The sequence below is a fragment of the Cimex lectularius genome, unplaced genomic scaffold (assembly GCF_000648675.2).
Source record: "Cimex lectularius strain Harlan isolate CLEC.00 unplaced genomic scaffold, Clec_2.1 scaffold64, whole genome shotgun sequence".
Taxonomy (NCBI): Eukaryota; Metazoa; Arthropoda; class Insecta; order Hemiptera; family Cimicidae; genus Cimex; species Cimex lectularius.
In genome coordinates, this window is record NW_019392702.1 from 1,691,608 (window position 1) to 1,719,110 (window position 27,503).

Here is a 27,503-nt window from a genome sequence, read left to right on the forward strand (position 1 = left end):
AGTGAAACTGACTTTATCTCAACCCATACCTTACATAAAGATTAATTAATTGAAAGATTTGGTCAATCGGACCACGAAATCTAATGAGTTAATATAATTAGTATTACTACTTTTTTTTTTTTTTTTTTTTTTTTTTTTTACTATAGGGGTTCTATGATATTCTAGCCGAAACCCTTAATTGTAACCCATAGCAGATAAACAATTATATAACTGTTAAATAAAATTATTTGCCATCCTATGTTGATCCACTGGCCAGCTCATAATTGACAAATCGACTGTTTAAGTTCTAGGAGGAAATATTCCATCAGATAAAAAAGACTAACTATTGGTGTATCTCAGGGCTCAATCCTTGGTCCCATTGTTTTCATATTAGTTAAAAACCCGTTTTGCCCATAAAACAAATATGTTGTCCCTTTCGGTGACAATACTGAATGAAAGCATCATGAAGAACAGACACGATAGCGTATTAAGAATTTCTGACTATAAGTTCACAACAGGTAATTAATAATATTAAATTAATTTTACTAGATAATTAGGACGCAATATATAAATTTACCTATAAATACAAAATTAAAATAAAAGAGTATTACGAAATTCGATATTCACATTAGGCGAATTTTAATTAGCTTGAAAAGTGCCTTGAAAACGCTGGGAAGCTTTTTCATCAAATTCCTTTTATCAATTCTCCTTCTCCCTATAAAAGGACGATCATTAAAGAGAGTAATCTTTTCTGGAAAGGAGATATTAACATAACCGGATTGGTCAACGTTTTTTCTTTTTCTTTTCGTATAACAATAAACTTATAATTGAATCTTGTCCCTCTGTTCTGACGAACTGGAGACATCATTAACTCCAATTTCACACTAAAACGCCGGTAGAACAAGTACCAATAATAATTCGATTTCAAAATAATCGATAACTCATTACTCTGGAGGCACTCTGATGAGGTGCTCCAATTTCCCGGGATAAATCAATTTTCAAATTTGCAATAGTAACATAAATTAGGGTCCTGTAATAAACGTTCGGCTGAGACCGGCCATTTTCTCAATAATTCGAATGACAAAAACTGTCCTTTAGTGTAAAAGATGAAACTGGAATGTCGCCAAATTTACTTCCACGACGGAGCAGGCAACTATGATTAGCACGATGAAACAGCAGTCGGATTTGTCGTAAATGCCTCATTTGATTTACGATTCGTACGAACTAGTCTAGTTATTAAGTCTACTTGACCTCTGAGACTGGACCTGTAGCTACCTCGTTTTCGATTATCCGCTCTAACGGCAATTTTCGTCTTTTAAGCAACATTGTTGATCTCGTCAAGACCAAAACTACGAATAATAAGTATACAAGAATGATAAGAAACCACTATAATGTATACATGTGGTTAGCCTATTGAATCATTCATTTGTAACACTTCTTCCTCCTCCATTTATCCAATTGTGTCAATAATCTAGTTTAGAAAACAGCAATAGCAGAACACGATGACAACAAACTAGAAAACATTTTTGGTAGAAAAGACTTCTTCCTCCATTTATACATTTCTGATGATCAATCATTTAGGTCAGGATATCTCTGTTGTTTTGGTCTATCGGTATTTCCCTCTCTTGGCCAGTTGGGTTGGAGTATAGGCAAACCAGGATGATAACAAACCACCAAAATAGAATGCATGTGGATAGTTTCCGGAAGCTTGTTCCAAAACAGTTCTCCTTCCTTCATTTATCAATTTCTGGCTCTCCTTTACACACTCACCTAACTACTCCAAAATTTGCTTGGCCAGTTAGTATCATTTAGTCAGCCTTACTTCTCTTTTTTGGCTTATCGACATTTCTCTTTTATTCGGCAGTTAGGTAGGCCTCATATAGATAAATCAACAATAGACAGTCCAGCATTATCGGAAATAAGCAAGCATTGGACCAAGAGCTTCATTCTTATCCATTTATTTATTTTTGGCTCTAATTTCTACACCGTAATACGGATGATTGAACCCATTACCCTAACTCCTCCAATATTAGCTGGCTGGTCCTTTCCGATTATTTTAGTACGCGTAGTCCTTAGATAGGTCAATATTTCCCTTCCCTTTAGCAGTATTGTCGACCTCATCTAGACTAAATCAGCCATAGACAGACCAACATTTTCGGAAAAGGCCAAATTAGAATAGACGTCGACGCACTTAAACTTTGAGCGCTTATCCTTCTAATTTCAGCTTGATATATACTAACTGCTTGGGTCTATAGCATTCCTTTCTTTTCAGCAGTTGTGCTGGTCTCATCTAGACCAAAACAGCAAGAGACAGACCAGGACGTTCGAAAACAACCGAACTAAAGTATATGTCAATAAATAAATGGAGCTTTGGTCCAAGACGCTTCTTCCTCTTTTATTTATGCATTTCTTCTGCTGACCTGCCCTACACGGCTGGTTGAATCATTCCCTAAACCCCTCCAATTTTAGATTTTGGTCCGCCTATCCTCGCAGTTTCGGCTGATCAGGTTTTTCGCATTTTTTCAGTAAGTGGGTTGGTTAGTCATATATGCCAAAACATGGGATATTTTTCTCAGCGTTATTTTTATAAGTATTTCAGATTGTAAAATTTTGTATTGAAAATACGATTAGATAAACTCTCCAAATAAGAAAACGTTCAGTTTTTCAATTAAATCGGTTTAATAATATTATTTTGTCAATTACAATTACAACTGGAACAAATACTTTGGTCTAATTAAACCCAAACACAATTTGCTTACCCTCGTTGTTTTGGTTAAGAACAACAGGGAACCCAACCCCCCTTTGAAGATGCGTCTGACAGACCAAAAAAGCGAGGTTAATCAGACCAAAATTATCAAAAACGACCAAGATAATCAATTATGGTATCCTCTTTCGTGTAAAAAAGTTATAACATAATGCAAATATTCGTCATAAAAGGAATATATATATTTATAAAACTTATACGTAGACGTACTGGTTCTTTTGCACAAACAAAAATAAACGATTAACAATACGGAAAAGTTTCTGACTGTAAACTTTCACAATGTTACCGATTGTGTAGCAATGTGGTCATTGTAAAGCCACCTATCCAGATTTTGCAATTAACCGATTTTCAAAAAATCGATAATCACTAAGCAACCATGCACACAACTTTGGCATAAATCTGTGTAACAATGATAAACCTTCTAAGCCCGAAAGTCTTGAAAACAAGTGGCGGCATTATTTGTCGATGGCTTAGTTAAAGCAGTGGCCTCTGTAATTTGATTACGATGACACCAACCTTTAAACTCGCCATAAGCCCGATGTCGGCCGGGGTCCGTGAGAAAGTACGATAGCTTAAGTCCGGGAGAATTCGTGTACAACTTTTCAGATTGAACTTCTCGCTCTTCGTCTCAATTTTCCGCCTAAGCCCCTCGGCCACGTTGATTACCGAGATTGAAGGGAAAAAAGACCCTTGCTAAAATCCCACGAAGGTAGACATTTAGTATAATTGATATATTTCACAATTTCAGCACAAGCGTTTCAGTTACAACTGCCATTAATGTATATTTTCTTTGTAAATCAGTTTTTTATTATATCATCGAATTATAGTTCAATTTGGAAATTATCGTCATTATTAGTTCCTTTACGATGAATTTTTCCCAAAATTTCAAAATATTCACTCAAACTGTTAATTTCTCATAACTTTAATTTTAACATAACGTTATACAATAAAAAATCAAAAACTACAAACAAAATCCTCCAAACCAAGTGATTGTTATGCTGATGATGAGAAGGAAACTAGGAATCGGGGCTAAGGCTTATAGTATTATTGAACTTTTCATAATTTCACAGTTCAGTCCAACTGACTCCATCTTTCTTAAAAAAGTTCTGGGTCACTACTGACTGTCATTGCTGCAATTCTTTTTCCCCGGTCTTTTTGGTATTCTAGGTACTTCCTCACTGCATAACCTATAAACAGGGCCACACAGGATAAATTATCAATTTCTTCCAAGAATAATAAACTATTTATGACAGAATATGAGGGGCGACGGTGGCCGCAACGGTTTAGGCGTTGACATGGCGCTCATCCCTCTAAGGTAAAGGATCCGGGTCCGAATCCAGCGGCCCTGCATTCGAACTCGACAACTTACAAATGCGATTTTTCAAAAATACCAGCACTCTGAGGGTTAAAAAAACCTCTGCTGTTGCAAACCCTCGTAAAAAAAAATACCCATTATCTTTTTCTTTTATATTTACGTTTAGAAATAAAAAATCAATTCGTGCTTATTAATCACAAACAAGAATTCGGATAATTTATTCCAAATAACCTCTGAATAACCTTCCGTAGACATCAGAAGATAAGCATCGCGAAAAATTGATCACGTGTATTCTAACTAACTTCAGAACATAATGACACCTATAACACTATGTCATTTATATTTATCGTCCGTAATAAGTTGTAACTCGCTTTTCTAGGATTAGGTTTTGTTGTGCTCATCATGTGGTAGTTGCTTACAATGGGGGTGTTAAGAAAAGAATCAGAGAGGGCAAACAAGGTTAAATTGAGACAGGTGGGATGAAAAACGTGACCAAAACACAATTCAATTGCACTGGACGACTAGGCAGTTTTTATCGTATAGTAGCCAATCTTCCTTTTATTAATCCTTGATATTAAAAGAAACTCAATTCATCTTTATTTATCACGAACTAGAATTCAGAAAGCCTATTCGATAGGCTAGTTTAAAAACATAATTAAAAAAGCAAAAAGTGAACTGTTAGGTGTAGTAAAATCGTGCTTTAACGTGCTATTTCAGAATTTATTTTAACTTTGATTGCTGAGAGGGGTGGGCAAAAGAGTCAATAAGGAAGAAACAAGTAAGATCGGGAAATGAAGGAACAAAAAGGTGGTCGAAGCAGAATAAAATTCAATTTCATCAAATGAATCTTCCGCATTAAAAAAAAATCAACCAAATTGATATATGTAAGCACGGTAATTAGATTAATATCTCGCGTAACAAGTCGTAAAATAACGTATTTAACACAATAGATCGTTTATATTCTAGATTTATTCTAATAAATATTCTAAATATCTAAATTTAATTTTGTACAATAATGCTCATGATAATTATTCTCCGGTCGAGCTTATTTTTCTTTATAAATGATTTAAAAGATGAAAAGTAATAAAATTAGATAAATAATTTAATTACTAGTGAAAAACACAGTACGTTCTAAGGAAATATGACAAAATAGAGGGAAAAATCGCTCATAAAAGAATACTTCATTTCGTGGGTGGTTGGTTATAAAAAGAAGAATTGTTATTAAAGAAGAAAGGACAATGACTGTGATGTGTACATGGCCTGGGTGTCCTTCATTAAAACTCCAGGGAAATCGATACAACGGACTGCAGGAACTCGAAATGGCGGTAGGCACGACCGCTTTCTTCTTTTTTTGGTCCAAAACGTGGGCTTCGTTTATCAAACCAAGTTTGTCGATTTACTAAAAAGTTGGGCTTCGGCATTTTTTAACTTAATAGAACTTAGCATTAAGTTGACGACCGATACGGAAATAATATTACCCGTCTGTTTAAGATTCAAAAACGACAGAATAAACTATGCAATAATTTAACTAGACAAAACACGTGCAAAACATGAGCGCTTATTGTTAGAGTAATAAAAACGGATGTTTTTAGAGCAATTCCAACGAATAGTTTTCAGTGAAGTGATTCTAAAAATAGACGAATGAATTTGTCACGAATTTTGAAACGATATTGTATTTAATGATTCCATATTTTTCAAATCTGAACATTCTGTCGAAGATTGAAAAATAATCAACCAGGAACTTAAAAAAAATTCAAAAAGTAATACCGGATAAAGTAAAGGATCGGTTTCGTTCAAGCCCAACTGTTTACCGATTACGTTACGTAACAATCAATCAAATTAATGAAATTTAATCACGTAACTTGAGGAATAGAGGAAATAGACTGCCCCTCACGGTTAAAATTTATCTCGCCCCTCTCGTTAATCAGTATTTGTATTGTGATTCGTGGAATTTACACTTATAATAAATAATTGCATGGCTTTATAATAAATAATATTAATATTGTTTCATAGTATGAAAGCACGAATTTCTCCATTGTCACTAATATAACACCACCAACATGATTAAGTTTAATAGACGGTAGAATAGGAATTACGATTTCTTAGATCTGCTGCTCCAACGTTAATTACTTATTATTATTATTATTATTATTGCTCCTTTCGGGGATTAATATTTTCACATGCGTGCCCGGCATAATGGCGTTAAACTGCATCCAAATTACCCGTCCTGGGTAACACTTCCTAATCTAATCTGCCCCCTCACCCGTCGCCCTTTACAAACTTCACCGTTCCCTTTCACCTTTACAAATCATGTGCGTGCCCCGTATTAAGGGAAGAAAGTGAATCGCAAAGGTTAAAGCAAGGGAAAGAGAATTTATCGCAGACCGAACGTAAAATGCAATACAATATTGTATATACAACAACAATGCTATAAAGTATGCAGATGGAATCACCTCCACCACTTTACATTTTCCGGGGTCTTTCAATGGTACGAAAGAGGGCTCGAAATAATGATAGAAGAGAGCCATTCTACCAGGAAAAGGGAATTTGTAAGAGAAAACAAGGTTCAACCGGCCCTTCTGCAAACTCGCATTAAGAGAAGTTTCAAGAACTATGCTGGAGATAAAAGACAATCCATAGGTGAAATTAGGGACGTTTATGGTTCCCGGGCAGTAGACCTGGTTAAATGAAGCTAAAGATGATGATGATGATGATGACCCTACCCGACCGAAACGCTCAGAGGATATAAGACGGATATAAAATTAATTACAAACACCGTCAAAGCCGAAAGGAGAAACCTCTTGGCCCGTATAAACCGAATTAGGCTGCAAACGCTTTGGCAGATGATGAAAGACATCGCACAAGGATTTCCGTTCGTTACTGGCGTTGGGCGTGTCGGCTGCCGCCACGCGGATATTAACGCTCGAACCCATTTTTCCGCTTGCTCGTATGCTAAAGCCATAGTATTCTTAATTTCGCCTACTTCGATTACGTAAATAGTTTGGTCGAATCCTTTAAACTATCAGATGCCTATTGCTATTCCCAAACTCAACACTATTAAAAGCAATGGAAACATCATTGAAACAACGAGGAACTCATGAAACCTGCCTCAGATGGATAGAAAAGGCAGAAAAGCGCAGGCCTATATTTTACACGAAAAGGTAGAAGCACACATAAAAGAAACACAGAAATACAATGTTTATGCTGATATAATGAAATGCTGCAACTAAAAAACCATTTTAAATACCTAGGAATAATATTTGATAAAAAAATAACATTTAACCCTCACCTGCAGCATATCAAAACAAAAGGTAAATGATAATGATCACAAGAAGAACCCTAGACAAATCTTGGAGACTAAAACCGAAAATGGCCCACTGACTATACACGGCAATAATAAGACCTAACTTAACATATGGATCATTAATCTGGTGGACCAACCTCAACAACAAGCTACCAAAACATTAGGCAACATACAAAGCAAATTTATATATCAAATTTTTGCCTAAACTTGCCCTGCAGAGGACAGAGTTAAGGAAGGATAAATTAAAAAAATATGGTAACATTTTATATCCGATTGCTCGGCGCCCCAGATGCTAAACCAACATAACTGGCAGTTCTTGCAAATTTGATGGCTCCTGAGCCACGAAATAAACCAGCTAATAAACAGGATGATAGTACCATACGCTGTCGACCTGTAATTCTGTATGTCTGTATCTCAAATTCACACTAACATTCTTTATTTTTAGTGTTTTTTATAGACGTGTGCTGCAAGGGTCTGAGTTGAAGAAAAGATAAATTAAAAAATATTGTGGCATTTAATACCCGATTTTACGGCGCTCACTACATGCTAAACCAACATAACTTGCAGTTCTTGCAAAATTAATGGCCCCCTGTGCCGTGAAATAAACCGGCTAATAAACTGGCTAAAAGTACCATACTCTGTCGATCTCTAAATCTCTATCTCTCAATCACAGTAACATTGATTATTTTTAGTGTTTTTTATAGAATTGCCTTAAAGGGGTCTGAGTTTAAGGAGGGATAAATTAAACAATATTTTGGCATTTTTATATTCGATTTCACGGCGCACCCAGATGCTAAACCAACATGACTTGCAGTTCTTGCAAAATTGATGGCTCCTGTGCCGTGACATAAACTGGCTAATAAGCTGGCCGATAGTACAAGACTCTGTCTAATAAGACCCAAAGTAACCTATGGATCATTAATCTGGTAGATCAAAGCTCACCAAAAAGTAGTTACCCAAACACTAGATAGCGTAGAAAGATTAGTAAACCTATGTATCACAGGGGCAATGAGAACAACATGTACAAGTACACTAGGAACTCTGCTAACCCTACTGGAACCATTCATACAATGAGAAACTAGGAAAACCTCATTTAGGCTCAAAAAACAATCAAATTGGATGGGAACTAAACCATTCGGGCATATAACCATATTTAATCAAATATGACACCCGTTCTTACAAATGGTGACCGTTTACATGATCTCGGAAACATTCTTTACATCTTTTTGTTCAACATCTTTAAAATCTCAACAGACTATAAAGGAGAGGAATAACTCAGGAGAGTATCACAACAATGCGGAGGTATACAGATGGCCCCAAAACAAACGAAGAACACAGATCGGGTGTTTTCTGTACAAGCCCTAAATATGAGCACTAAAACCCATTACGGAAGTACATTTCGGTCTTTCAAGCAGAAATACCTGCCATGAATGATTGTGCCCTACAAAATCTTAAAAAGGTTACACTGGCAAAAATATCCTCATAAGATGGGATAGCCAAACAGTTATTAAAGCATAAGGCGTATAAAAAAAATCACATCAAAACTAGTCAGTGAATGCTTACAAAATCCCCTAAACCTGGAAACAGCCATGTTTGTCATCTTCGAATGCGCTCCATGGAGACAACTTAAAAAACGTGTAATTAAATTGTAGAAAAGACAGTCAATGGCCTACTTATGAGAAGGATTGAATCGATGGCACTGAACTAGGAACAGTTTACAGGAACAGGAGTTACAACTAAAGAGGGCGACACGACAACTGGTCAGACTGAACAATCAGCGAGAATAGAACAGGAGCGAATAGCTCAATGAGTGAATGTGTGTGTCAGTGAGTGCATGAAAGAGTGCCTATAACGTGTGGGTGTATGCATGTGGAAAGATGAGTTAGTGTGAGTGTGGGGAATGAGCGAGTTAATTTTTGTATGTGTGTCTCAATAGCAGGCAAACTTATGTTACTTTTCTACTTATTTCAAAATATATTATTTGAAATAATGGGAATATTAAATCTAAAACGACATATCCCTAAATGATAATATAAGAAAAATCAGTTAGCTAGCACTTTTGTCTCCCGACTATTTCCACACAGCATGTTTTCATATTTAAATTAAAACAATGTCCTTTCCAAAGACCTTTGGCTTTATTTTCTTGCAGTTTGTACTACTTCTTCAACGGCCGTATTAAGTTTTTAAAAAATTTAAAAAAGTCGGGGTTTGCGTCTAATTATAATAATTTATTTTAGAAGTTAACAAAAAAATATGGTAAGCTTGCGTGAACAGAAGTTATGAAAAACGTTTTCGTCCTGTTAAGGGCATCATAAAAAATCTATTACGTAGTCAATTGTAAACATTGCATCCAAGTTTAACAATACTTCGAAATATGGAAAATTTATTGGATAAATTGTTTCTCAACCATTCTTGGACGAAAACAGTAGGCTAGAAATATCTAACTTTTTTTTAATTTGTACATAATAATATAAAAACGTTTGATGTCATTTTTTGTTATATCAAAGTTGGGTTATAAGCACCTTTTTTGAATTGTTTTAGATAAAAATGCCGGATCTGAATTACCTAAATAAAACGGAAATTTAATTATTTCCTTTGTTCTGAAACATTTGTAAAATAAAGTTACAATCAAAGTTTATTTGAAAAATTAGAAAGGGACGTTCTTTGTATCTACACTTTTGTTTGCCCTTTTCGCTTGATGTCAGAAGGTAACTTCGGCCTTGTCCTCATTTAGAAGGCCTTTAATTAGACCTTATTTCCCTTTAAAATATTCCTTTACCGTCCCTTCAAGGGACATTAATCTGGGAAAGAAGCAATTATTTAACTATTTCAATTCAGGGCCACCCGTTGAAGAGATATTTTACAAACTCAAAATTATTCTCTTAAATTAAACGGCCTTTGAAGTAAATCAAGAGAAAGTTAAGGAAGTCACATACAAACCACTGATGACGTATTTATTAAAACTTTTCTGGTTAAAAACCGTTATAAGTTTTATTTATTTTTTAGGTAAACGCTGTCATTGTCAAATAAGATCTTTTTAATTGTAATGTTTAATTGTTTAACGTTAATAATATCGTAACAGGGAGACTCGGTCTTGAAACTAAACGTTTCATCTCAAAATCAAGAGAACCGTCTTGTTTCCGCTGTTGGGCTAAGAATTTCGACCATCCGAGTAATTTCTTCATCTGGCTCTTGGGAATTTGCAACATCTATTAAACGATCTTCCAATGGCTTCTGCCCGTTATTTGTCTACAAGGATTGTACTATGAAATGAGACAAGTAACTTAAAGTTAGCTCATCTTCAGGAATAATGAATTGCTCATGTCGATACGATAGACAAAGGTTAATTGCCATTACGGTTGACTGTTTTTGATTAAATTACCCAGAAATATAGTTTAAATTGCAAGTACTTAATGACAAACTATGCACGAAATACAGTTCTTGTCAATTTCACGAAGGCAGGTAAAAAAGCACCTGAATTATTAACTCATATATGTTCATAATTTTTTTTTAATGTTCAACCAGCCCTCATATCAAGAGACGTGCATACTTACACAAGTTTGCGTTCGGTAACGAGATTAACTTCAAAAGACACCCACTTAATGAGATCCCGCTTTTGGAAGGAAGAGTGGGTGATGCTCAGTTATTACATTTACCGCCAGCTTTGAATATAACAAAACTTTTCACACACGCTTTCTCAATGCCGTGAACATCATTTCAAAATAATTTTATTAAACAAAAAGATGTAAAATAGAAGAGCGTGGCTGCCAAACCTCTTAAAACGTGAAATGTTGCTGTTACAGTGCTAAACTGTTCAATTTGGAAGGTTGATATGGTTAACCATACCTCAAACGTGTTTTAGGTAACAACCCGGTGACAAAACTATCATAAAGTATTTAGTTTTACAAAGAAATTCCATTTAGCATTAACAATACATATAGAGCATTAAAATATAAGGTATTTTCCGTTTTAAACATCTAGAACCATGGTAGATTTTTGGAAACATTACTATGTGTGGTCATAGAGGGGAAATTGTTGGTATTTGCTAAGTAGTGTTTTAGCTATTTTCCGGACTTCTAAGTTTCGATTAATTTCTGACCACGATACCGATCTCGATGTCTTCACTCGTTTTATTTTGGGACTTGAGGCTAAGCACTAAGTTTAACAAGAGTACATCAGTTTCTTCTTTCCTAAACGATAGGATGATTTTTTTGGTAAAACGTAAACCTCGCGGAAACTGTGTCAGGGCTTAACGAGACCTTGTGCCTAGGGGCCCTGAGGTTCATACACGGTCAAAAGCCGTATTATCTGGCCCATAGTTGAATGAAAATGTCGTAAGTAGTGGATGGAAAACCCGTGAACCTTTAGGTTTTATAGATGAGGATGACTGGTTGATATGAAATGATTTCTACGTTCTCTGACTTTCACACGTTATTTGGTTAAAAACTGTTTCATCTGTCTCCATAGATGGACAGTCATGCACAAAAAGGAAGTAAGTAGTGGGCGAAAATCGCTTCTCTGAAGGACCCTTTAGGTTTTTCAGCTGAGAGCGACTGGTAGAAATAAAATAGTGGATATGCCCCCTGTTATCCAAACGTGGTCAGAAGTTGTATCATTTCTAACCTGTTCCCTAGTTGAACAGTCGTGCATTAAAAAAAAGAAAAGTAGTACGCGAAACAATCTTCCCTGAGGGACCGACCCCTGATCCTTTGGGTTTTACATCTGGTTTATATGAAATGTCGTCTAGGTGCTCTGATGTTCATACACGGTCAAAAGCTGTATTATCTGGCCCATAGTAGGGCAGTCATGCACAAAAAGGAGGTAAGTACTGAACGAAAAACCTGTGAACCTTTAGGTTTTATAGATGAGGATGACTGGTTGATATGAAATGATTTCTACGTTCTCTGACTTTCACACATTTTTTGTTTAAAAACTGTTTCATCTTCTCCATAGATGGACAGTCATGCACAAAACCGAAATAGGAAGTGGACGAAAAACTCTTCTCTGAAGGACCACTGATCTTTTAGGTTTTTCAGCTGAGAGCGACTGGTTGAAATAAAATAGTGGATATGCCCCCTTTTATCCAAACATGGTCAAAAGTTGTATCATTTCTAACCTGTTCCCCAGTTGTACAGTCGTGCATTAAAAACAAGAGAAAAGTAGTAGGCGAAACAATCTTCCCTGAGAGACCGACCCCTGATCCTTTGTTTTACACCTGAGAACGACTGATTTATATGAAATGTTGTCTGGGTGCTCTGATGTTCATACACGGTCAAAAGCTGTCTCATCTGCAAACTGGTCCATAGTTGAACAGTACAAAAAAAGAGTTAAGTAGTAGATGCAAATCTCTTCCCTGTGGATTCGCTGACCCATTGCGTTTTCCACCTACCTAAGAGCGACTGGCTAATATGAAATTATGTCGAGATGCTCTGATATCCATACATACCAATCCTGAAGCGAAAGTATGGTGGTATAAGACCAAACTGCGGGGTAGAAGAACGCGTTTAAAAATGTGCAAACTATCGATGTATCGGGTTGTCCGGAAAATAATGCAGGATTTTAAGTTTTCATTAAAAAAAATCTATATAAAATATTCTGTTTACGTTTACAGGATTACTCATTNTTATTTTGATTAAAGAACATTGCTTTAAAGTAACTAGTTTCTTTTTTTTTGTTTAATACCAAAATCCTGCATTATTTTCCGGACAACCCAATAGAAGGGGTCAATTACACATGTCATGTCGGTTTAACTGTGGGTCTACTAGTTTGCGTGGCATATATCTGTAGGGAAGCGAACAATGATTCTACGAGGAGCACTATGTCAGCATTAGTTAGACCACCGTTTTATGAGTCACAGTTTCCAAAAATGACTGTACTATAAAGTCATTCCTAGACCCATATTTGTATGTGAACGATTTATAGCTACTTGGTCTGGAATGAAATATAATCAACAAGGTCACGTTAGTTCAATTTTCGCACATTACTGCACAACATGTAATAGTCAACCAAAGCATTCAAATTGGCGTTTCCGCATAATTCGACGAAAATGTAGGGTATCTGTCTTTTTGCAGAGTTCCTGGTTTGATGTTATGAGAGAATCATTGACTGTTGCCATTTCCATGTCATTGTGTAGGTCTGTTGTTAACTACGGGTGATCAGTCGTTGAATTCAGTTTTGAATGGCATGGATCAGAAGCTGATTTTCGAGATTTAAAATTGTACTGGATTTCGATTTTTATTTTGGGCCCTGATCTTAATTACCTTGTAGCTAACAAATTCTTTGTCTTATTTTGCTCATATTGCATTGTCTCGTTGGTCTATCGGTTTTGTTGCCCACCGGGCCTTATATTTAGCTTCATCGTGTTGTTTTCTTTTTGTTTGGGGAATGCTGTACATAAACGATGCAAAGAAGCGGTACCGGTGGCTTGAGATACGCCTTCCTGCATGACATGTTCTAAGGATAATGCCTGATAGACCTTGAAATAACGCGTCGACAGAAAAGATTGAACGAGTCTGTACCTGTAGGATTTGAGTTAAACTTTTCAAGCGAAACGAACCTACAAAAGCAATTCTGCGAACAATTATTACACGACTTCATTTGTGTGAGCAAGTGGGCGAGTTTAGACGAAATCCCACTTAGAACCAGTCCAGGCCTTTGACAAAACAAGCAAAATGTCCTACTTTTTATGCAAAATAATGATCACACTTTAACTGAAATGATTTTAAGTTTTAAATGGCAGGCCGTGAAAATGAGATCGTTCGCCATTTTTCTCAGGTCAAGTTCTATTGTTGTTCTTTTAACGCTAATTCGGCCTCATTATCAATGATAAATCAGAAAGATTTATACATAAACCAAAGGGGTCTCTTTTACCCAAAATAGGATGCATACTGTAAGGTAGATTAGACAGCAAATCCCAATGAATAAATGTCACTTATGCAGATTAAACCGCAGAGCTTTAAATACTAACAACGTTTGGAGCAGACAAATCCGTTGTTCAAAGCAGACATCATGAATAACTTGATTTTCTTCTCTATGCATATTCATTCTTATAGCGTGGAACTGATTGCTGTGGAGGCTGATTTCTCAGAAAGGTATAAAATATGCCTCGTGTAGGTGCCTCACACCTTCTACCTCCTGTTAACATGAATATTGCTATTTACGTATGGTGATTAGTGACCGTTAATCGATATTTATTTAGAAATCGTGAGATGCGGTCTGGTGTGATGTAAGTTTCAGAAAAACATTTTCTTTATCGTGCCAACGTTTNTCTTACGATTTCTAAATAAAAATTGCTATTTACGTCTAATTGATTAACACTGCGATTCACAAGTAGATGAAAAGATGTATTTAGGAAAATATTGAACATTGAAAAAGTTTAGTAAAGACCTCTAATAAAATGTAAGTTATTCTTGTCATACAGGAGGGCTTAACGACCCCGTTGGGTGTCGCGGACATGGGGACAAACCACTTGGCAGTACTTCTTTCACACTATTTTCAATTAAAAATCCATGAGTTGTGCCCGGATTCGAACCCAGGACCGCTAGAGTGGCATACGAGTTTTTAAAAGACGTCGAAGGATCACGATCATGGTTTATGACTAATAAAATCCCGGTCTATATTAAAAATTCCATTATTTCTTTTTATACGAAAATTTTCTATACTCTAATAAAATAAGGCAATATTCTAATTGGAATTAGCCGAGGGTGAAATACACAAAATTTGGCCCACTGATTGAACGTTTGTACGAATTACAACCCACACTGTGAGATAAGAATAAAAATTACTTTTAAACAGCGTATCATTTGTTCTGCTATCTTCTCTGGGGTATTGTTTTCGTTGTTCCCCAATTCAAAGTCTAATTAATTTTCTTCCGAACAACAATTTTGTTTAATTGACTTATCTCATCGCCATTGTCCCGAAGTTTTCTATTAAGGTTTTTCCCCCGTTATATCTGTCACAATTGAGTGAAATTCCTTTGTTCACCAGGGCGTAATAAAATACAATGAAATTATATTTAGTCAAGTTAGTTTAGTAAATTTCACAACCTACGTGTCCCACGTGTCTCTTTACAAATGGTCAAACTGTTTCTACAAATGTAATCCAGTTTCCGCCCTGTAACAGATTAGTAGTCGTTTGATAAAGTTGTGATCACATTAGGTTTAAAAACAGCACCTACAGTCCTCTTGGAGAAGACCTTCGACACCTACGGCAGGGAGGTCCTCAAGGCTCAATCCTTAGTCAAACATTACTCTCCGCTTGCCAAAGTGCTATAGCCAAAATCCCGTCCTGTCAACTGGTATACGCTGATAATATTTTTCCATGAAATGTATACGAATTCACATGTATTCATCTTTCAGATTATCGTTAGGTTTGTTTCATACGTTTCATGGCATCGTTATTTATTTTTTTATTTTATTTTTTTTTCAATAATTCGACATATCGAAGTTTCATACTTCAGGGTATCGCTAATTTTGCTTCTTTACATCAAGGAATCGAGTACTTTTGTTTCGATACGTCAAAGTATACTTTAGTTGCGTATTGCCAGAATTTCAATACTTCTGAATTGTAATTCGGGTTATCGTTACTTTTGTTTCCATATTTCAGAGTATAGCTACTTTTGTTTCGATAAGTCAACGTATCGATTCTTTCGTTGTTTTGTCAGAATTTCACTAATTGTGAATGGTAATTCGGGTATCGCTACTTTTTTTTCCATATTTCAGGGTATTGCCACTGTTTTCTATAATTCTGTGTATTGCTGCTGTTCTTTTAATATTTCAGGTAATCGTTACGTTTGTTTTTATATTTCAGGGTATTGCTACTTTTCTTTCATTTATTCAAGGTATCGCTACTTTTGTTGCGCATTGCCAGAATTTCACTTATTCTGAATCGTAATTCTGTTATCGCTGTTTTGTTTCAACAATTCAAGGTATCGATATTTTAGTTTCTATACTTCAGAGTATCGATAATCTTGTTTCCATATTTCAGAGTATTGCTACTTTTCTTTTCAATATTTCAGGTAATCGTTACGTGTGTTTCCATATTTCAGAGTACTTTTGTTTCAATAATTCAAGGTATCGCTAATTCTGTTTCCATATTTCAGGGTATAGCTCCTTTTGTTTCAATAATTCAAAGTATCGACACTTCTGTTTCGATATTCCTAAATTTTGATGCTTTCTTTCGACACGATATCGATATTTTTTGGGATATGTCAGAAGAATATCCTTGTTTTGAGTCTTAAGGTAATCGATGCTTTTTTTGTTACTTGGCGGCATCGATACGCCAAAATTTCAGGAAGGTTTAAGTTCTGATAACTTTTTAATTCTACTCCTAGTGCGATTGTCATTAATATTGATACAAAACTTCAAAAGAATAATGCGCATAATACTAGACTATTTCCGAATCGATAATTTAGGATATACCTCCTTTTCTGACATTTAATTCAAAATATCGTCATTTTTATTAGATTTAGTTGAATTTATTTAATCTACCCGTTTATAAACCTCAGCATATGGTTTTTTTAATATTTCCAACAGAATAGTAGTGCAATAACTTTTTAAAAATCTGAGGTTTATTTTGTACACCTAATTTAAATTAGGTAAATCATCCAACGGAGATGATATTATAGTGCTAAAAGTTTTTTTTTTTTTACTTTCATCAATTATATATTAAATTGAAATATTTATTATCACGCGAACTGTGGTAGTGGACTTTACTAAGGGGTTTCGGAGGCCCTCAACATTACACGTAATGAAGATGGATAAGATATATACCAATACAAGGGTCAAGAGAAAATACTTTAAAAAGACAAAGGGTTTACAAATTGCACATCACATTAGCAACTGAAAATAAAAATTGCTAAAGAAACTATTTTTGTATTGATATTTCGTTTGTTACAAAAAACTCATATGGACTTAAAAAATTTAGGTATAAAAATCATGTGAATCACACAAGTCAAGGAAATGGAGAAAATGTAGTGTTAAATTCGTTAAGATGTTTAATATTTTGATCATAGCTCAAAACAAAAACGTGCCTACAAAAATTCATTCATTGAAGTGCTATTGTTATGAATGCGGTTTTACAAAGACGACATCCCACATTTTTCGAATATGGGAACAATATTATTCGTGCAGTGGGTATCTTCAACTACGGAATTTCTTTATCATGCCATATTTACTTCACTTCCACCGCGCATAAGGAACTTTTCGGATCCAGCTTCAGATGCATTACTATATGGGCAGCGACGATTCAGTTCATTTATTTCGTTTTGGGATTTTATTATTGTATCGACGACATCATAGAACTGTCGCCGATCGGTTATGAAATAAGAGTAGGAATACTGATTTTCAGAGACTACCTCGGTGAAACACTGGCTTTTCCCTTATCTGTACTCGTCCCCATCTCCTTCTGGAGCGTATACACTTTTAAAGGCGAATGGCTGCCCGTCAACGAATTGGCCACCATACCGTTCTGGCTCCATCACATGTTGCACACTGTCTCTTTCCCCCTCCAAATCCTTACCATCGCATTCGATTCGAATGCAAACACAGAAACGTTAGAAGGTACATTCTGCATTTCGTTTTTTTACATATCCTACTTCATCTGGTTATTGCACATTCAAAACCAAACGCATGAGTGGGTCTACCCGGCACTGAACTCGTCGTCCACGTTAATAAAAGTTGTATTGAGTGCGACTATTTTGACTGGTCATTTCGCATTGTACGCGTTCGGAAAGTGGCTGGCGACCACATTTTGGGGCAGAAGAAGGAGAAGAATACGATGGAGTAGGCACAACAGCAGTATCCAATAAAATAAACGTCCTTATTCTTACTGTCGAATCATTTTTAATAAAAGAAAAATGGCCATCTGATGACTTTAATTTTAGCAAATGTTCTGTCGCTAATATCATTGTGTTGCAGTGATAACGTAATCGGAATGTCATTCTCGTGTTGGAACAATAATTTATTCAATTTCTATCGTCTAATATACCAAATAAAGTAAGCCTCTGGAAAAAGCGACCTATACCTTCGAGTCAAACAATGTACGTAATCCATCTACATGTGTCAATGTAATAGTCGTCCGTTTCTTTCAAATACAATACAATACAACTTCATCAATTATTACGTATTACCTTCATTGGAAGTTCCTCCCATAGAAAGAAACCCGCCATTGTACTAGTGACTGAATCAGTGTATTGACAGCGGATCGCTAGCGGTCGTCAGATCAATGTCAAAGTACCAATAGGTTTCTCAGATCCTCTAAAACTTATGTAAACACTAAAACCAACTTAAATCACCCTATGAAACATCTCGACTTGTCTTGCTAAGCCTTCATAGTCAGGGAGCTGTTCTTCTCGGCGTTAACATAATAAATTTAATAATTGTAGCACCACTTGCAACCTTGTCACTCACAAAAAGGAGAACGAGGTATTGCCGGTCTCATGGTAATGTCGGTCAAACCACAAATTTAATAAACATGCTAACAATTGACAAAAAATAAATTATTGTAGCACCTGAAACTGGAACAATTTTCCTATTGAATCACAAAGCTCACAACTCTTTAACTCAACCTTGGAACACGGAGTAATGTCTAGAAGGCAATACCTCGTTTTTACCTATTTAGTATCACAGGCTATATATTAAGTACTTGTTCATAAAACAACCTTACGTTCGTTATAATCAGCCAATAAATTGTTCCCTATTTGGTTCTTTTTCTTCTTGCTTTGTACTAACCCTGAATAGTCAAGATGGGTATTATCGACGATGAACAGAATGGCAAATTTGACTCTACCTTGCGTAACAGCATCCAACGGAGGTATATGTTACGGATATACTACAAAGTTCAGCAGTTCTTTGTTATGACTCCAATTAAGTTATCACAAAGTTTCTCTGTCCATCACAGCCACATATTTGGTTGGTGATTCCAAGATATTTCTCTATTATCAAACGGTATTCGTTTTTCCGGTGAGAATACGTAAGGTGATATCTGCACTGGCATGGTATGGTATGGTGATAAGGATACTAGTAAGCAGGCACTCCCAGGCACTGTAGCCTTCAGGCTTATTGTACCTTCCTAACTCCTTAGTTCAGTGCAATAGCCTCAATCGTTCTCCTTAAAAGTATCAGGTCATTGACTGTCGCTGCTACAATTTCATTTCCTAAGTTTTTTTGTATGTTAGGTTGAATCTCCATTGAGCTGTTGCTTCGCAGTAGAAGATGATATGGGTGGATGTTTCCTCCTCCTCATTACATAATCTGTAGATGGAATCTTCCTTATATAAGCCCATGTTGTGTGGATGTTTTCTCAGATGCCAGTGAACGGTTAGTAGTCCTATCACTCCTCTGAGTTTAGTCTTCTCCAGTTGCAGCAGTGATTTTGCCAGTCTTGGTGAGGGTTGTTTCATCATAAGTTTACTGTGACTAGCACCGCTAGAGTTTATCTACTTCTCCTTTTGTTTTGTTTGGATCCATTCTGCGATGGAGGATTCTATATTTGTTTTTTCTATGTTGTTGCTTGATAAATACTATTGTTTTAAGACTCAAAGGACCTAGGGGAAAAGTCACAAGACACTTTCTTGTGATATTCCTGCAATGATCTTCTTAAGCTCAGAGTAAGCAGTATCTTACTTCATTCTAAAACACCATCATACCATTCCACCATACCATAGAAATGAAGAATTTCGAAATTTCAAAAATTGGGTTAATACTTCAAGAGCGTTGTGCAAGACATAATTTTCTTTTAGCAACTTGTCTATTATTTATAAGTCTGTGAACCTTGATGAACTGGCACTGGGTTTCTTAATTGGGTTCGTCTACAGGGTTTCTGTTATTCAAACTCGTTTCGGCTCTGGCCTAGAAGAGCTCCTCACTGAAGACGGCGCAAAGCCGAAACATGCATATATGGATGTAAACCTCTGTGACCCCCGGCCCGAATTCAAGAGTTGGATTTGTACTTTTAATGGGTTCATTTTAGTGCAAGTTTTTGAACCGGTTTCGATAATACAGGTAGGGCGGCGGGCCAGTAGGAGGAAACTTCATATGGCGGATTGCCAGGTTTAGGGGATCACTATGACCTCTCCTACTTTCCACATCACCAGTACATACTTCAGTCTAAAAATTTCACCGGTTAAATTTGTCATTTACACTGTGACTTTCCTAGCAAATAGTTTCAAAAATATTCATAACATGAAAGGAATTTTGATTATTTAAAAGAAATACTTTTATAAGCTTTAGAAGAGACCGTTTTCTCAAAATCTAAAAGACTTTTTCATATGTACTTACAAAACTATAAAGTTCTAATGTCAAACACCACTCACCTGAAACAGAAATTTCAATAAATTAATCATTGCGTATGGACAATCATGATGGGAAGCAATGCTGTAGTGCTTGCCATATTATAAATTCTATAACTATTTCGTTGATGAAATTTTCTTTATTATTTTTGTATAGTGCGCTGCTTTGGCTTTATTGTTGATAAAATTAAATTTATTATTGCCATATAAGCTCTAAATCTGGCTGGATATGCATAACCTCAGAACCCTCTCTGCAAGAGGCATTTGGTATATAAAAAAATAACGACGATTTAAGAACTCTTCAAATATAAAAGACTCAGTACTCTAGGAATTCTTTCAACGTTAGGGCACCTTGTCTGTGCATATAAAACTTTCCTCGAGCTTAAACGAAGTCCAATAGCTCTCCAGAGACATGGCAAGTAACACTTATAAAGCGTAAGATTTGATATTGACTTTTCTTGAACAATAACGCCGTCGAATAAACGAAAACCTATTCTGAAAGGTGAAGAAGTTAGTCGAACTTTTTTGTAAGCTAGTAAATGTATGAAATAACACAATTAAGCTTAGAATTTTTCGAAAGGAAAGAAAATTTATTGTACTTATTGATAATTAAATAAAATTGGGAACATTTTCTTTCAAACTTTTTACCATTCAAGCAAACTATGCTAATTTTTTTAAATATTTTAAAGTCGAAATTTTTCAAAATAATAATTTGCATAACTGATCATACAAGAAAAAAATTTGTGGTACGCTGTTAAATTATTGCACACAATGTTTTTTTTTTGTGTAAACAACCACAAAATTGCAATACTCAACAGTCAGATTAACAGTAAAATACGGCTCACCGAAATGTGGAATCTCGTGATGAAGACACGAAAGGAAGTTCAACTAAAAGGAGAAATAAAAAAGAACCGGCCTGATTCGGATTTAGAACAACCGATAAGGCAATAAATTAACGAACCGCGAATCTGGCCGAAAGGTGATTACAGAGAGAATATCGATCAGAGGGATTGTAGAAGAAACTATAAATCCGTTATTTAAACTTGAATATGTCACGACGCTTTAAACAAGCTTAACCAAATTGGTTGGATCAGCAAAATGTGGATTTGCATATATTCGGGCCAAATTTTGCAAATAATATATCGCTTTGGAAATACTACTCCCGGGAACATATAGGTCTGTTTAAACATGTTGAAAGATATCCCAATAAATAAAACTTCAGTCCAACTTGAATATTTAAAATTATAAAAATCAATTAGTTAAAAATTCGCTTTTTTGTGAAATTTCCTCCTGTGGTCTGGTCTGCGAGTGATAATCCTATACAACTATCTGGTCTACCTATCCTCCCTGATTTTCTGCAGTCAGACGTCTAGGCAGAGAGTATCAAACTATTCGCTTTTTATTGTAATGCTTTCAGGAAATAGCATATACTTAATAACATAATACAACTGGAAATGTAGAGTTAATTATTAAACAACTGGAGCGAATATAATATCAGGATGATTGAAAAAATTCCCACCACCGTAATTCAGCCCGTCGGGATAGATACTAATATAAGTTTTATGTAACGATTACACATAATAAACATGCACAATGTAATGTAATAACGTTTTTGTGTTATCTCGGTCACAATGCGGGGAAAATCTCCTGTGAAAAAGATATAATAGTTAACGATTAACATAATTTTCCACGAAGAAAAAACTTGCGCATTACGTATATCAGATATCACCTGAGATATTAAAAATGCATAAAATAAACAAAGGGAAAAGTGAATCCATTAGACTCTTTTATTATTTCTTGTTATACATAATTTACTCTATTTAGCCTTAGTTAGTTATTTTTTAGTAAAAATAACAAAAAAAGCTTTCTCATATAATGTTTAATGCAGAAGTATTCCAATCAATTGAGATTTTTTTCAGAGCAAGAGTGATATTCTTCACCGGAAAGGCTTTTTTTACGACGTGCCTCAGTATTTACGAGGCAAAGTGGGGGAAATATATTTCAGTGGATTTATCGCTCTAGTGAATTCTTGTATGGTTTAATTATGGTGCCGTCGGCCGGGTGGAACGACGAAAGGTCGCAAGGTGGCTAAAATATAAAGATTTCGGGGTTGTTCCCTTTTTTTTCTGGTCGAACCGACTGCTCGTTCCCCTCCGCATGGCGACCTTGCACGTCTTCCCTAGTAACAGTCTGATAATTTCGTGCATCGATGTTTTTGGTAACGAACTCTCCAGGAAAAATGGATTTAAATAAGAAAAGCGCTTCTATTTAATACCCGTTGTGTATACTGTCGGCGATGGAGGGAGATACTGGCATGGGGCCTGGAAGGCTCTAGCGCAGAGTATCGATCCCACAAGGCACCTACCTTACCGCCCGCTTACCTTACCCTTTAACTTAAATTGAATACCTCGTATAGCTTGGTAAATCCTAGGGAAAACCCGGTGGAAATTTCCTTTTGAGATATTTCGAAGAAGTTGATTTGGAATCGAATGTCTGAAGGGTTTTCTTATAAACAGGTGCTTAAGTTATTTATAAAGCAAGTGTAAAGTATTGGAAAGTTTTGTCTGCTCTGGTTAAGAATAAATTAGTAAAAAAACCTTTAGCTTGAATACAGTAATTAAAACATAACAAAGATTTGTTTGAGAAAAAATTTTTCACCCGACTCACATTTGCGATCCCGACAGATATACCGACCAACTTGTTAATATACAATTATAGAAAACCGTCCATGTGTACAACCCCAGAAGGGAAATTTCGTAAAATATTGTGGGATCCGTTCATCCGATGAAAATCGAGCCGTTCAACCGGAAGAGGTGGGCTAGAATTCTGTTTATTTTAAACCTGATTCAGACTTCAAAAAACGTTCCGACGCCTAATGGGTTTTTTCCAAATTCCTCTGAGACCCTTCTAACCGAATGATATGATTACAACAATAAATTTACACTCTCAACACGACAGACAAGAATGACACATCTACACGGAAAACAAACACTTTGAGCCCTGAAGATGATTTCAATAAAGATCGAAACGTTGGCACGATAAAGAAAATGTTTTTCTAAAACCTACGTCACACCAGACCGCATCTCACCATCTCCGAATAATCATTGACTAATGGTCACTAAACACCACACAAATAAATTTACAGAGCTTTTTCGTGAATAGTTTTCCAATTGAATTTTTGTTTGTTCTTTATGTTTTATAAGTGTAAATTAAAATACGTAAAATGGGGGTTTTCTACAATTCTAAAGCTCTTCTTTCTCAAATCCGGCATAACGTATGACTAATTTTGACGTCGGTTCAACTAAGCGTGCGTTATTTAGGCGTGGCCACCCCCTAACTGACGCTGGTTTTCTTGTAGTTCACATCTCCCGGGTCGAATTTGTGATAAAGGAATAAACGAACCGGAAAGAAAAGCGTACGCCGTCTAACATGACGTTCCTTGTTCGAAAAAACAATGAGAATATCAACGTATAGAATTTATAACTACAACTCATCAAATGCATGAAATTCAAACTTTACATCCACAAAAAAGGTCCAAGATTCAATATTACTGCATAAAGGTGCTCACAGCAACAAAAAATTCCATGAACTTGGTTAGATTTATTAAATTGGGTAAAGTGTTTTGCACTGCGCCCATCTGATGTTTCATTAACTGGGCCTGAACCTTTTGGTTTTTTGATGAGTCCATAGCCCTGATTGTGGTTCATTAGCAGCTATATTTGCTGGATTGAGCTCTTTGCTAGTGAATAGTAACCTTATGAAACCATCACACTAACATATATCAGCGGTTTCCACCTTTCTTTCCTGAGAGGAAAAGCCAAGGCCTGAAGGAAACACTTCACAAAGCTTGTTGTATAAAGACGTAAGCTTAATGTAGCTCTAGACAATGATGTAGATTTCATAATAGACCGATATTGGTCGCGGTGCACAAAGTCTAAAAGAAGCCGACTACTAATAACCTCAACCTTATACGAGCAGGTACCAGGATCTCGACAGCAAGCAACACAAATCCGCACTAGCTGAAAACATTATAACTAAATTGACGACTGGTACTTCAATAAAATACTTACGGACTTAAATTCTGGGATAGTACCAAGCAATTTAAGGAAATATAAAACGAATTGAAATATTCCAGTACAAAGGGATGTACCCTCTTCTTGGCAGAAACTGCATAGACATTCACCTGCCTCTTTTATTTATTCTTCTTCACACCATCTATTTGGGGAAAAGGATCTTGATCTTTGACCTGTCAATATATTTGGCGGAATCGGAGATGTGGTCATCATGGATTCCCGATCCCACTAAATATATTGTGAATAGTAGCTGGTCGATCACCTTTACATATTTATCTATCGCGTCTCGACTCTGGTAATGATTGTCCCGGAAGATTTTCTTTGATGAAGTGCAAAATTTTTCTCAGCGCATAGTGCCTAGGACTGCACTGCGAAGAAATGCAAAAAGAAAAAAGAAATGCAGGGCAATTGATCATCATACTTGATAGAGCTTCTAGTTCTTTTCGGTTAAGTAGGGTTTTCTTTTTCTCCCATTGGGCCTTATTCATGACAAACGTTCCCAGTTCTTTAGTTACCGAAGATTCGAATTCTTTTTTATTGTAGCAATAATTTATTATACCTGTGAGTTGTTCCGTTGCCTTTTTTAACTAATATGTCTGTTACCTTATCCAGACCCATCTTATCGTTAGCCTACTTGCAGATCCTAGCTTTTGAAGGGTATTTACGCAGTTCCAGACAAGTTTCGAGTTTATTTTCCAGAAGAATTTCTAGAATCAATCATCAGAGGGGACCGCGGTAGCCGAGTGGTCAGCTGGTAGTCTCTCGGCTTATGGACACCGCGGTCGTGGCTTCGATTCACAACGTCGCCCCTGGCCCTTTTTTTCACGTAACCCTTTCCCCCCCCCCAAAAAAAAAGAATACGCATCGCATATTATCTATCACGTTTCTTGGCTAAAAAGGTCATTTAAAAAATCCAGTGAGAAGTACTATAAATGAAGTGCTTGTATGGAGTGTCGAAAGACCCGTTTTGCCAGTTGCTATTAGTAAACTGCAAAAAAAATTTCATGCCTCTAAGGAGGTATTCCTCACGAGTAGACGGTTCAATGAAATCCGAACTCGAAAGTCATCTATTCGGCAATCGTTCCTTTTTTATGGGAGTTTACAATTTTACAGAAAGGTCTGGGTTCTATTGGTTTTGCTGAACAATCAGCTCGGGTTAGTTCATCGGCCTCTTCTACCATGTCTCCTGGGATCCAAGGATAAGTTGGTTCCTATTTTTTCGAGTGTTTTGAACGAAACTGGGATATCAGTTGGCTATGTTGTTTGCTTATATCCCAGTGTTTTAATTTCTTTTATACAAAGCTCAATTGCCATGGTTTTGGCTTCCACTCCCATTCCAATCGCCCTCACTGGGCCAATTTTTCTGATTTTTTGGCCAAAATTACAGTTCTTTGATTACATCCAAAATCTTGGATTGCTGTTTGTAAATGATTTATGACATGAATTGTTAATGTGAGAGGGTATGGCGAAATGATAAGAAGAGTAATGGATTCAGGTCTTCTACTGTATATAGTTGTTTAATATAATAACTGCTTTGTATTCAATTTACTCCATGAAGTACTTTGTTAACGTCCGCCCCCCCCCCAAAACAAAGCCCTAGTTGTTATGTGAAATGTCATCCACAACAGGAAATAAAACAATCCCTCAAAGCAGATTACTCACCTCTACCACCATGAAGTTCTGATGGGAAAACCGGCTGACAACTCTAAACGAAACGCACTGGTGCATTACAAAGATAAATAAAGTAATGAAAAGACTGACAACTTTATCAAATTTAGGTTATCAAGTACCCATTGTTTTAAAAAAGGTGAAATTTTTTTAACATGCAACTTCACTGAGGAGAAGCCAGCGAACTTTAAATGTAAAAGACCTAATTTGGTTCGAAATTAAGTCTTGAATAATAAGTCTACAACAAGACAGGGACCTCAAAATTTCAATCAGTGAAGTAACAATTGATACGTATCTATGTTCCTTCTATTTATAAACTAATTACATAATGTAATATATTGATGAAAAAATTAATTTTATTTTGGTACTAACGATTCATATGATAGCAGGAGGACTATTGCCTTGAAAAGATAAACTACGATTACAAAACTTTTTTCTAACCAAAGTAGACTTGGAGCAAACAAGTTTGGTTGTGGTAAAGCACTGATATACTCTAGTGAAAATTAAGTGGGTTATCTTTGCCAGACATTTGCAGGCAATAACCAAAAATCTGAATCGAAAGGTGACCTAAGCACTTTCCCTTTTATATATTTTTTATAACCGTTTAAATTTTCCGACTTTCAAATCAAACCGTAAAACCCCTTATTGAAGAAAAACCAATAGTTCGTTATTCTTGCGTATAGAATTTTTATTGGCAGAATCCTAAGTCTTTCGATAAACATGGGGGACCACTCATCCATCTCCATCTTAATCTCTCCGTTCACGAACGGGCACACTCTCCGCCCTCTTCTCCTTTCTCTCTTTTATTACATACGAAGAAAGAAATATCTCCCACAATATAAATGGGACTCTCGGCCGATGGAAAACCCTTTCCTATTTAATCGGAAATAACATAAAACTGAGTTGGTACTATATATTTAGGACTGGGGGCATTTGCAGTTGAAGGGCAAGCACGATTATAAAAGAGAACAATCTCTGCAATCACACTTGAAAAATAACGAATGGTTAAATATTTATTGATCGAATTTCTGACCAATAGATTTTAGTATAGAGAAAAGCATCGATGCTTTACTGGAATTTCGACATTCGAAATGAATATATTTTTGGTTTTT

General features: G+C 35.9%; 2 protein-coding genes across 7 annotated transcripts in view; one reads left to right on the top strand and one right to left on the bottom strand.

Annotated features, from left to right (window-relative positions):
* Window positions 1–27,503, bottom strand: part of LOC106672482 (syntaxin-binding protein 5) — a 160,470-nt gene that overhangs the window by 85,339 nt on the left and 47,628 nt on the right. The gene's annotated exons all lie outside the window — the stretch shown is intronic.
* Window positions 17,245–18,217, top strand: LOC106672484 (androgen-dependent TFPI-regulating protein-like). Its single transcript, XM_014403953.2, has one exon. The coding sequence runs from the start codon at window positions 17,426–17,428 to the stop codon at window positions 18,167–18,169; it is 744 nt and encodes a 247-aa protein (XP_014259439.1). The 5' UTR covers window positions 17,245–17,425; the 3' UTR covers window positions 18,170–18,217.

Coding starts and splice junctions, on each gene's coding strand:
- LOC106672484 (XM_014403953.2), top strand. CDS start 17,426: ATGAATGCGGTTTTACAAAGACGACATCCCACATTTTTCGAATATGGG.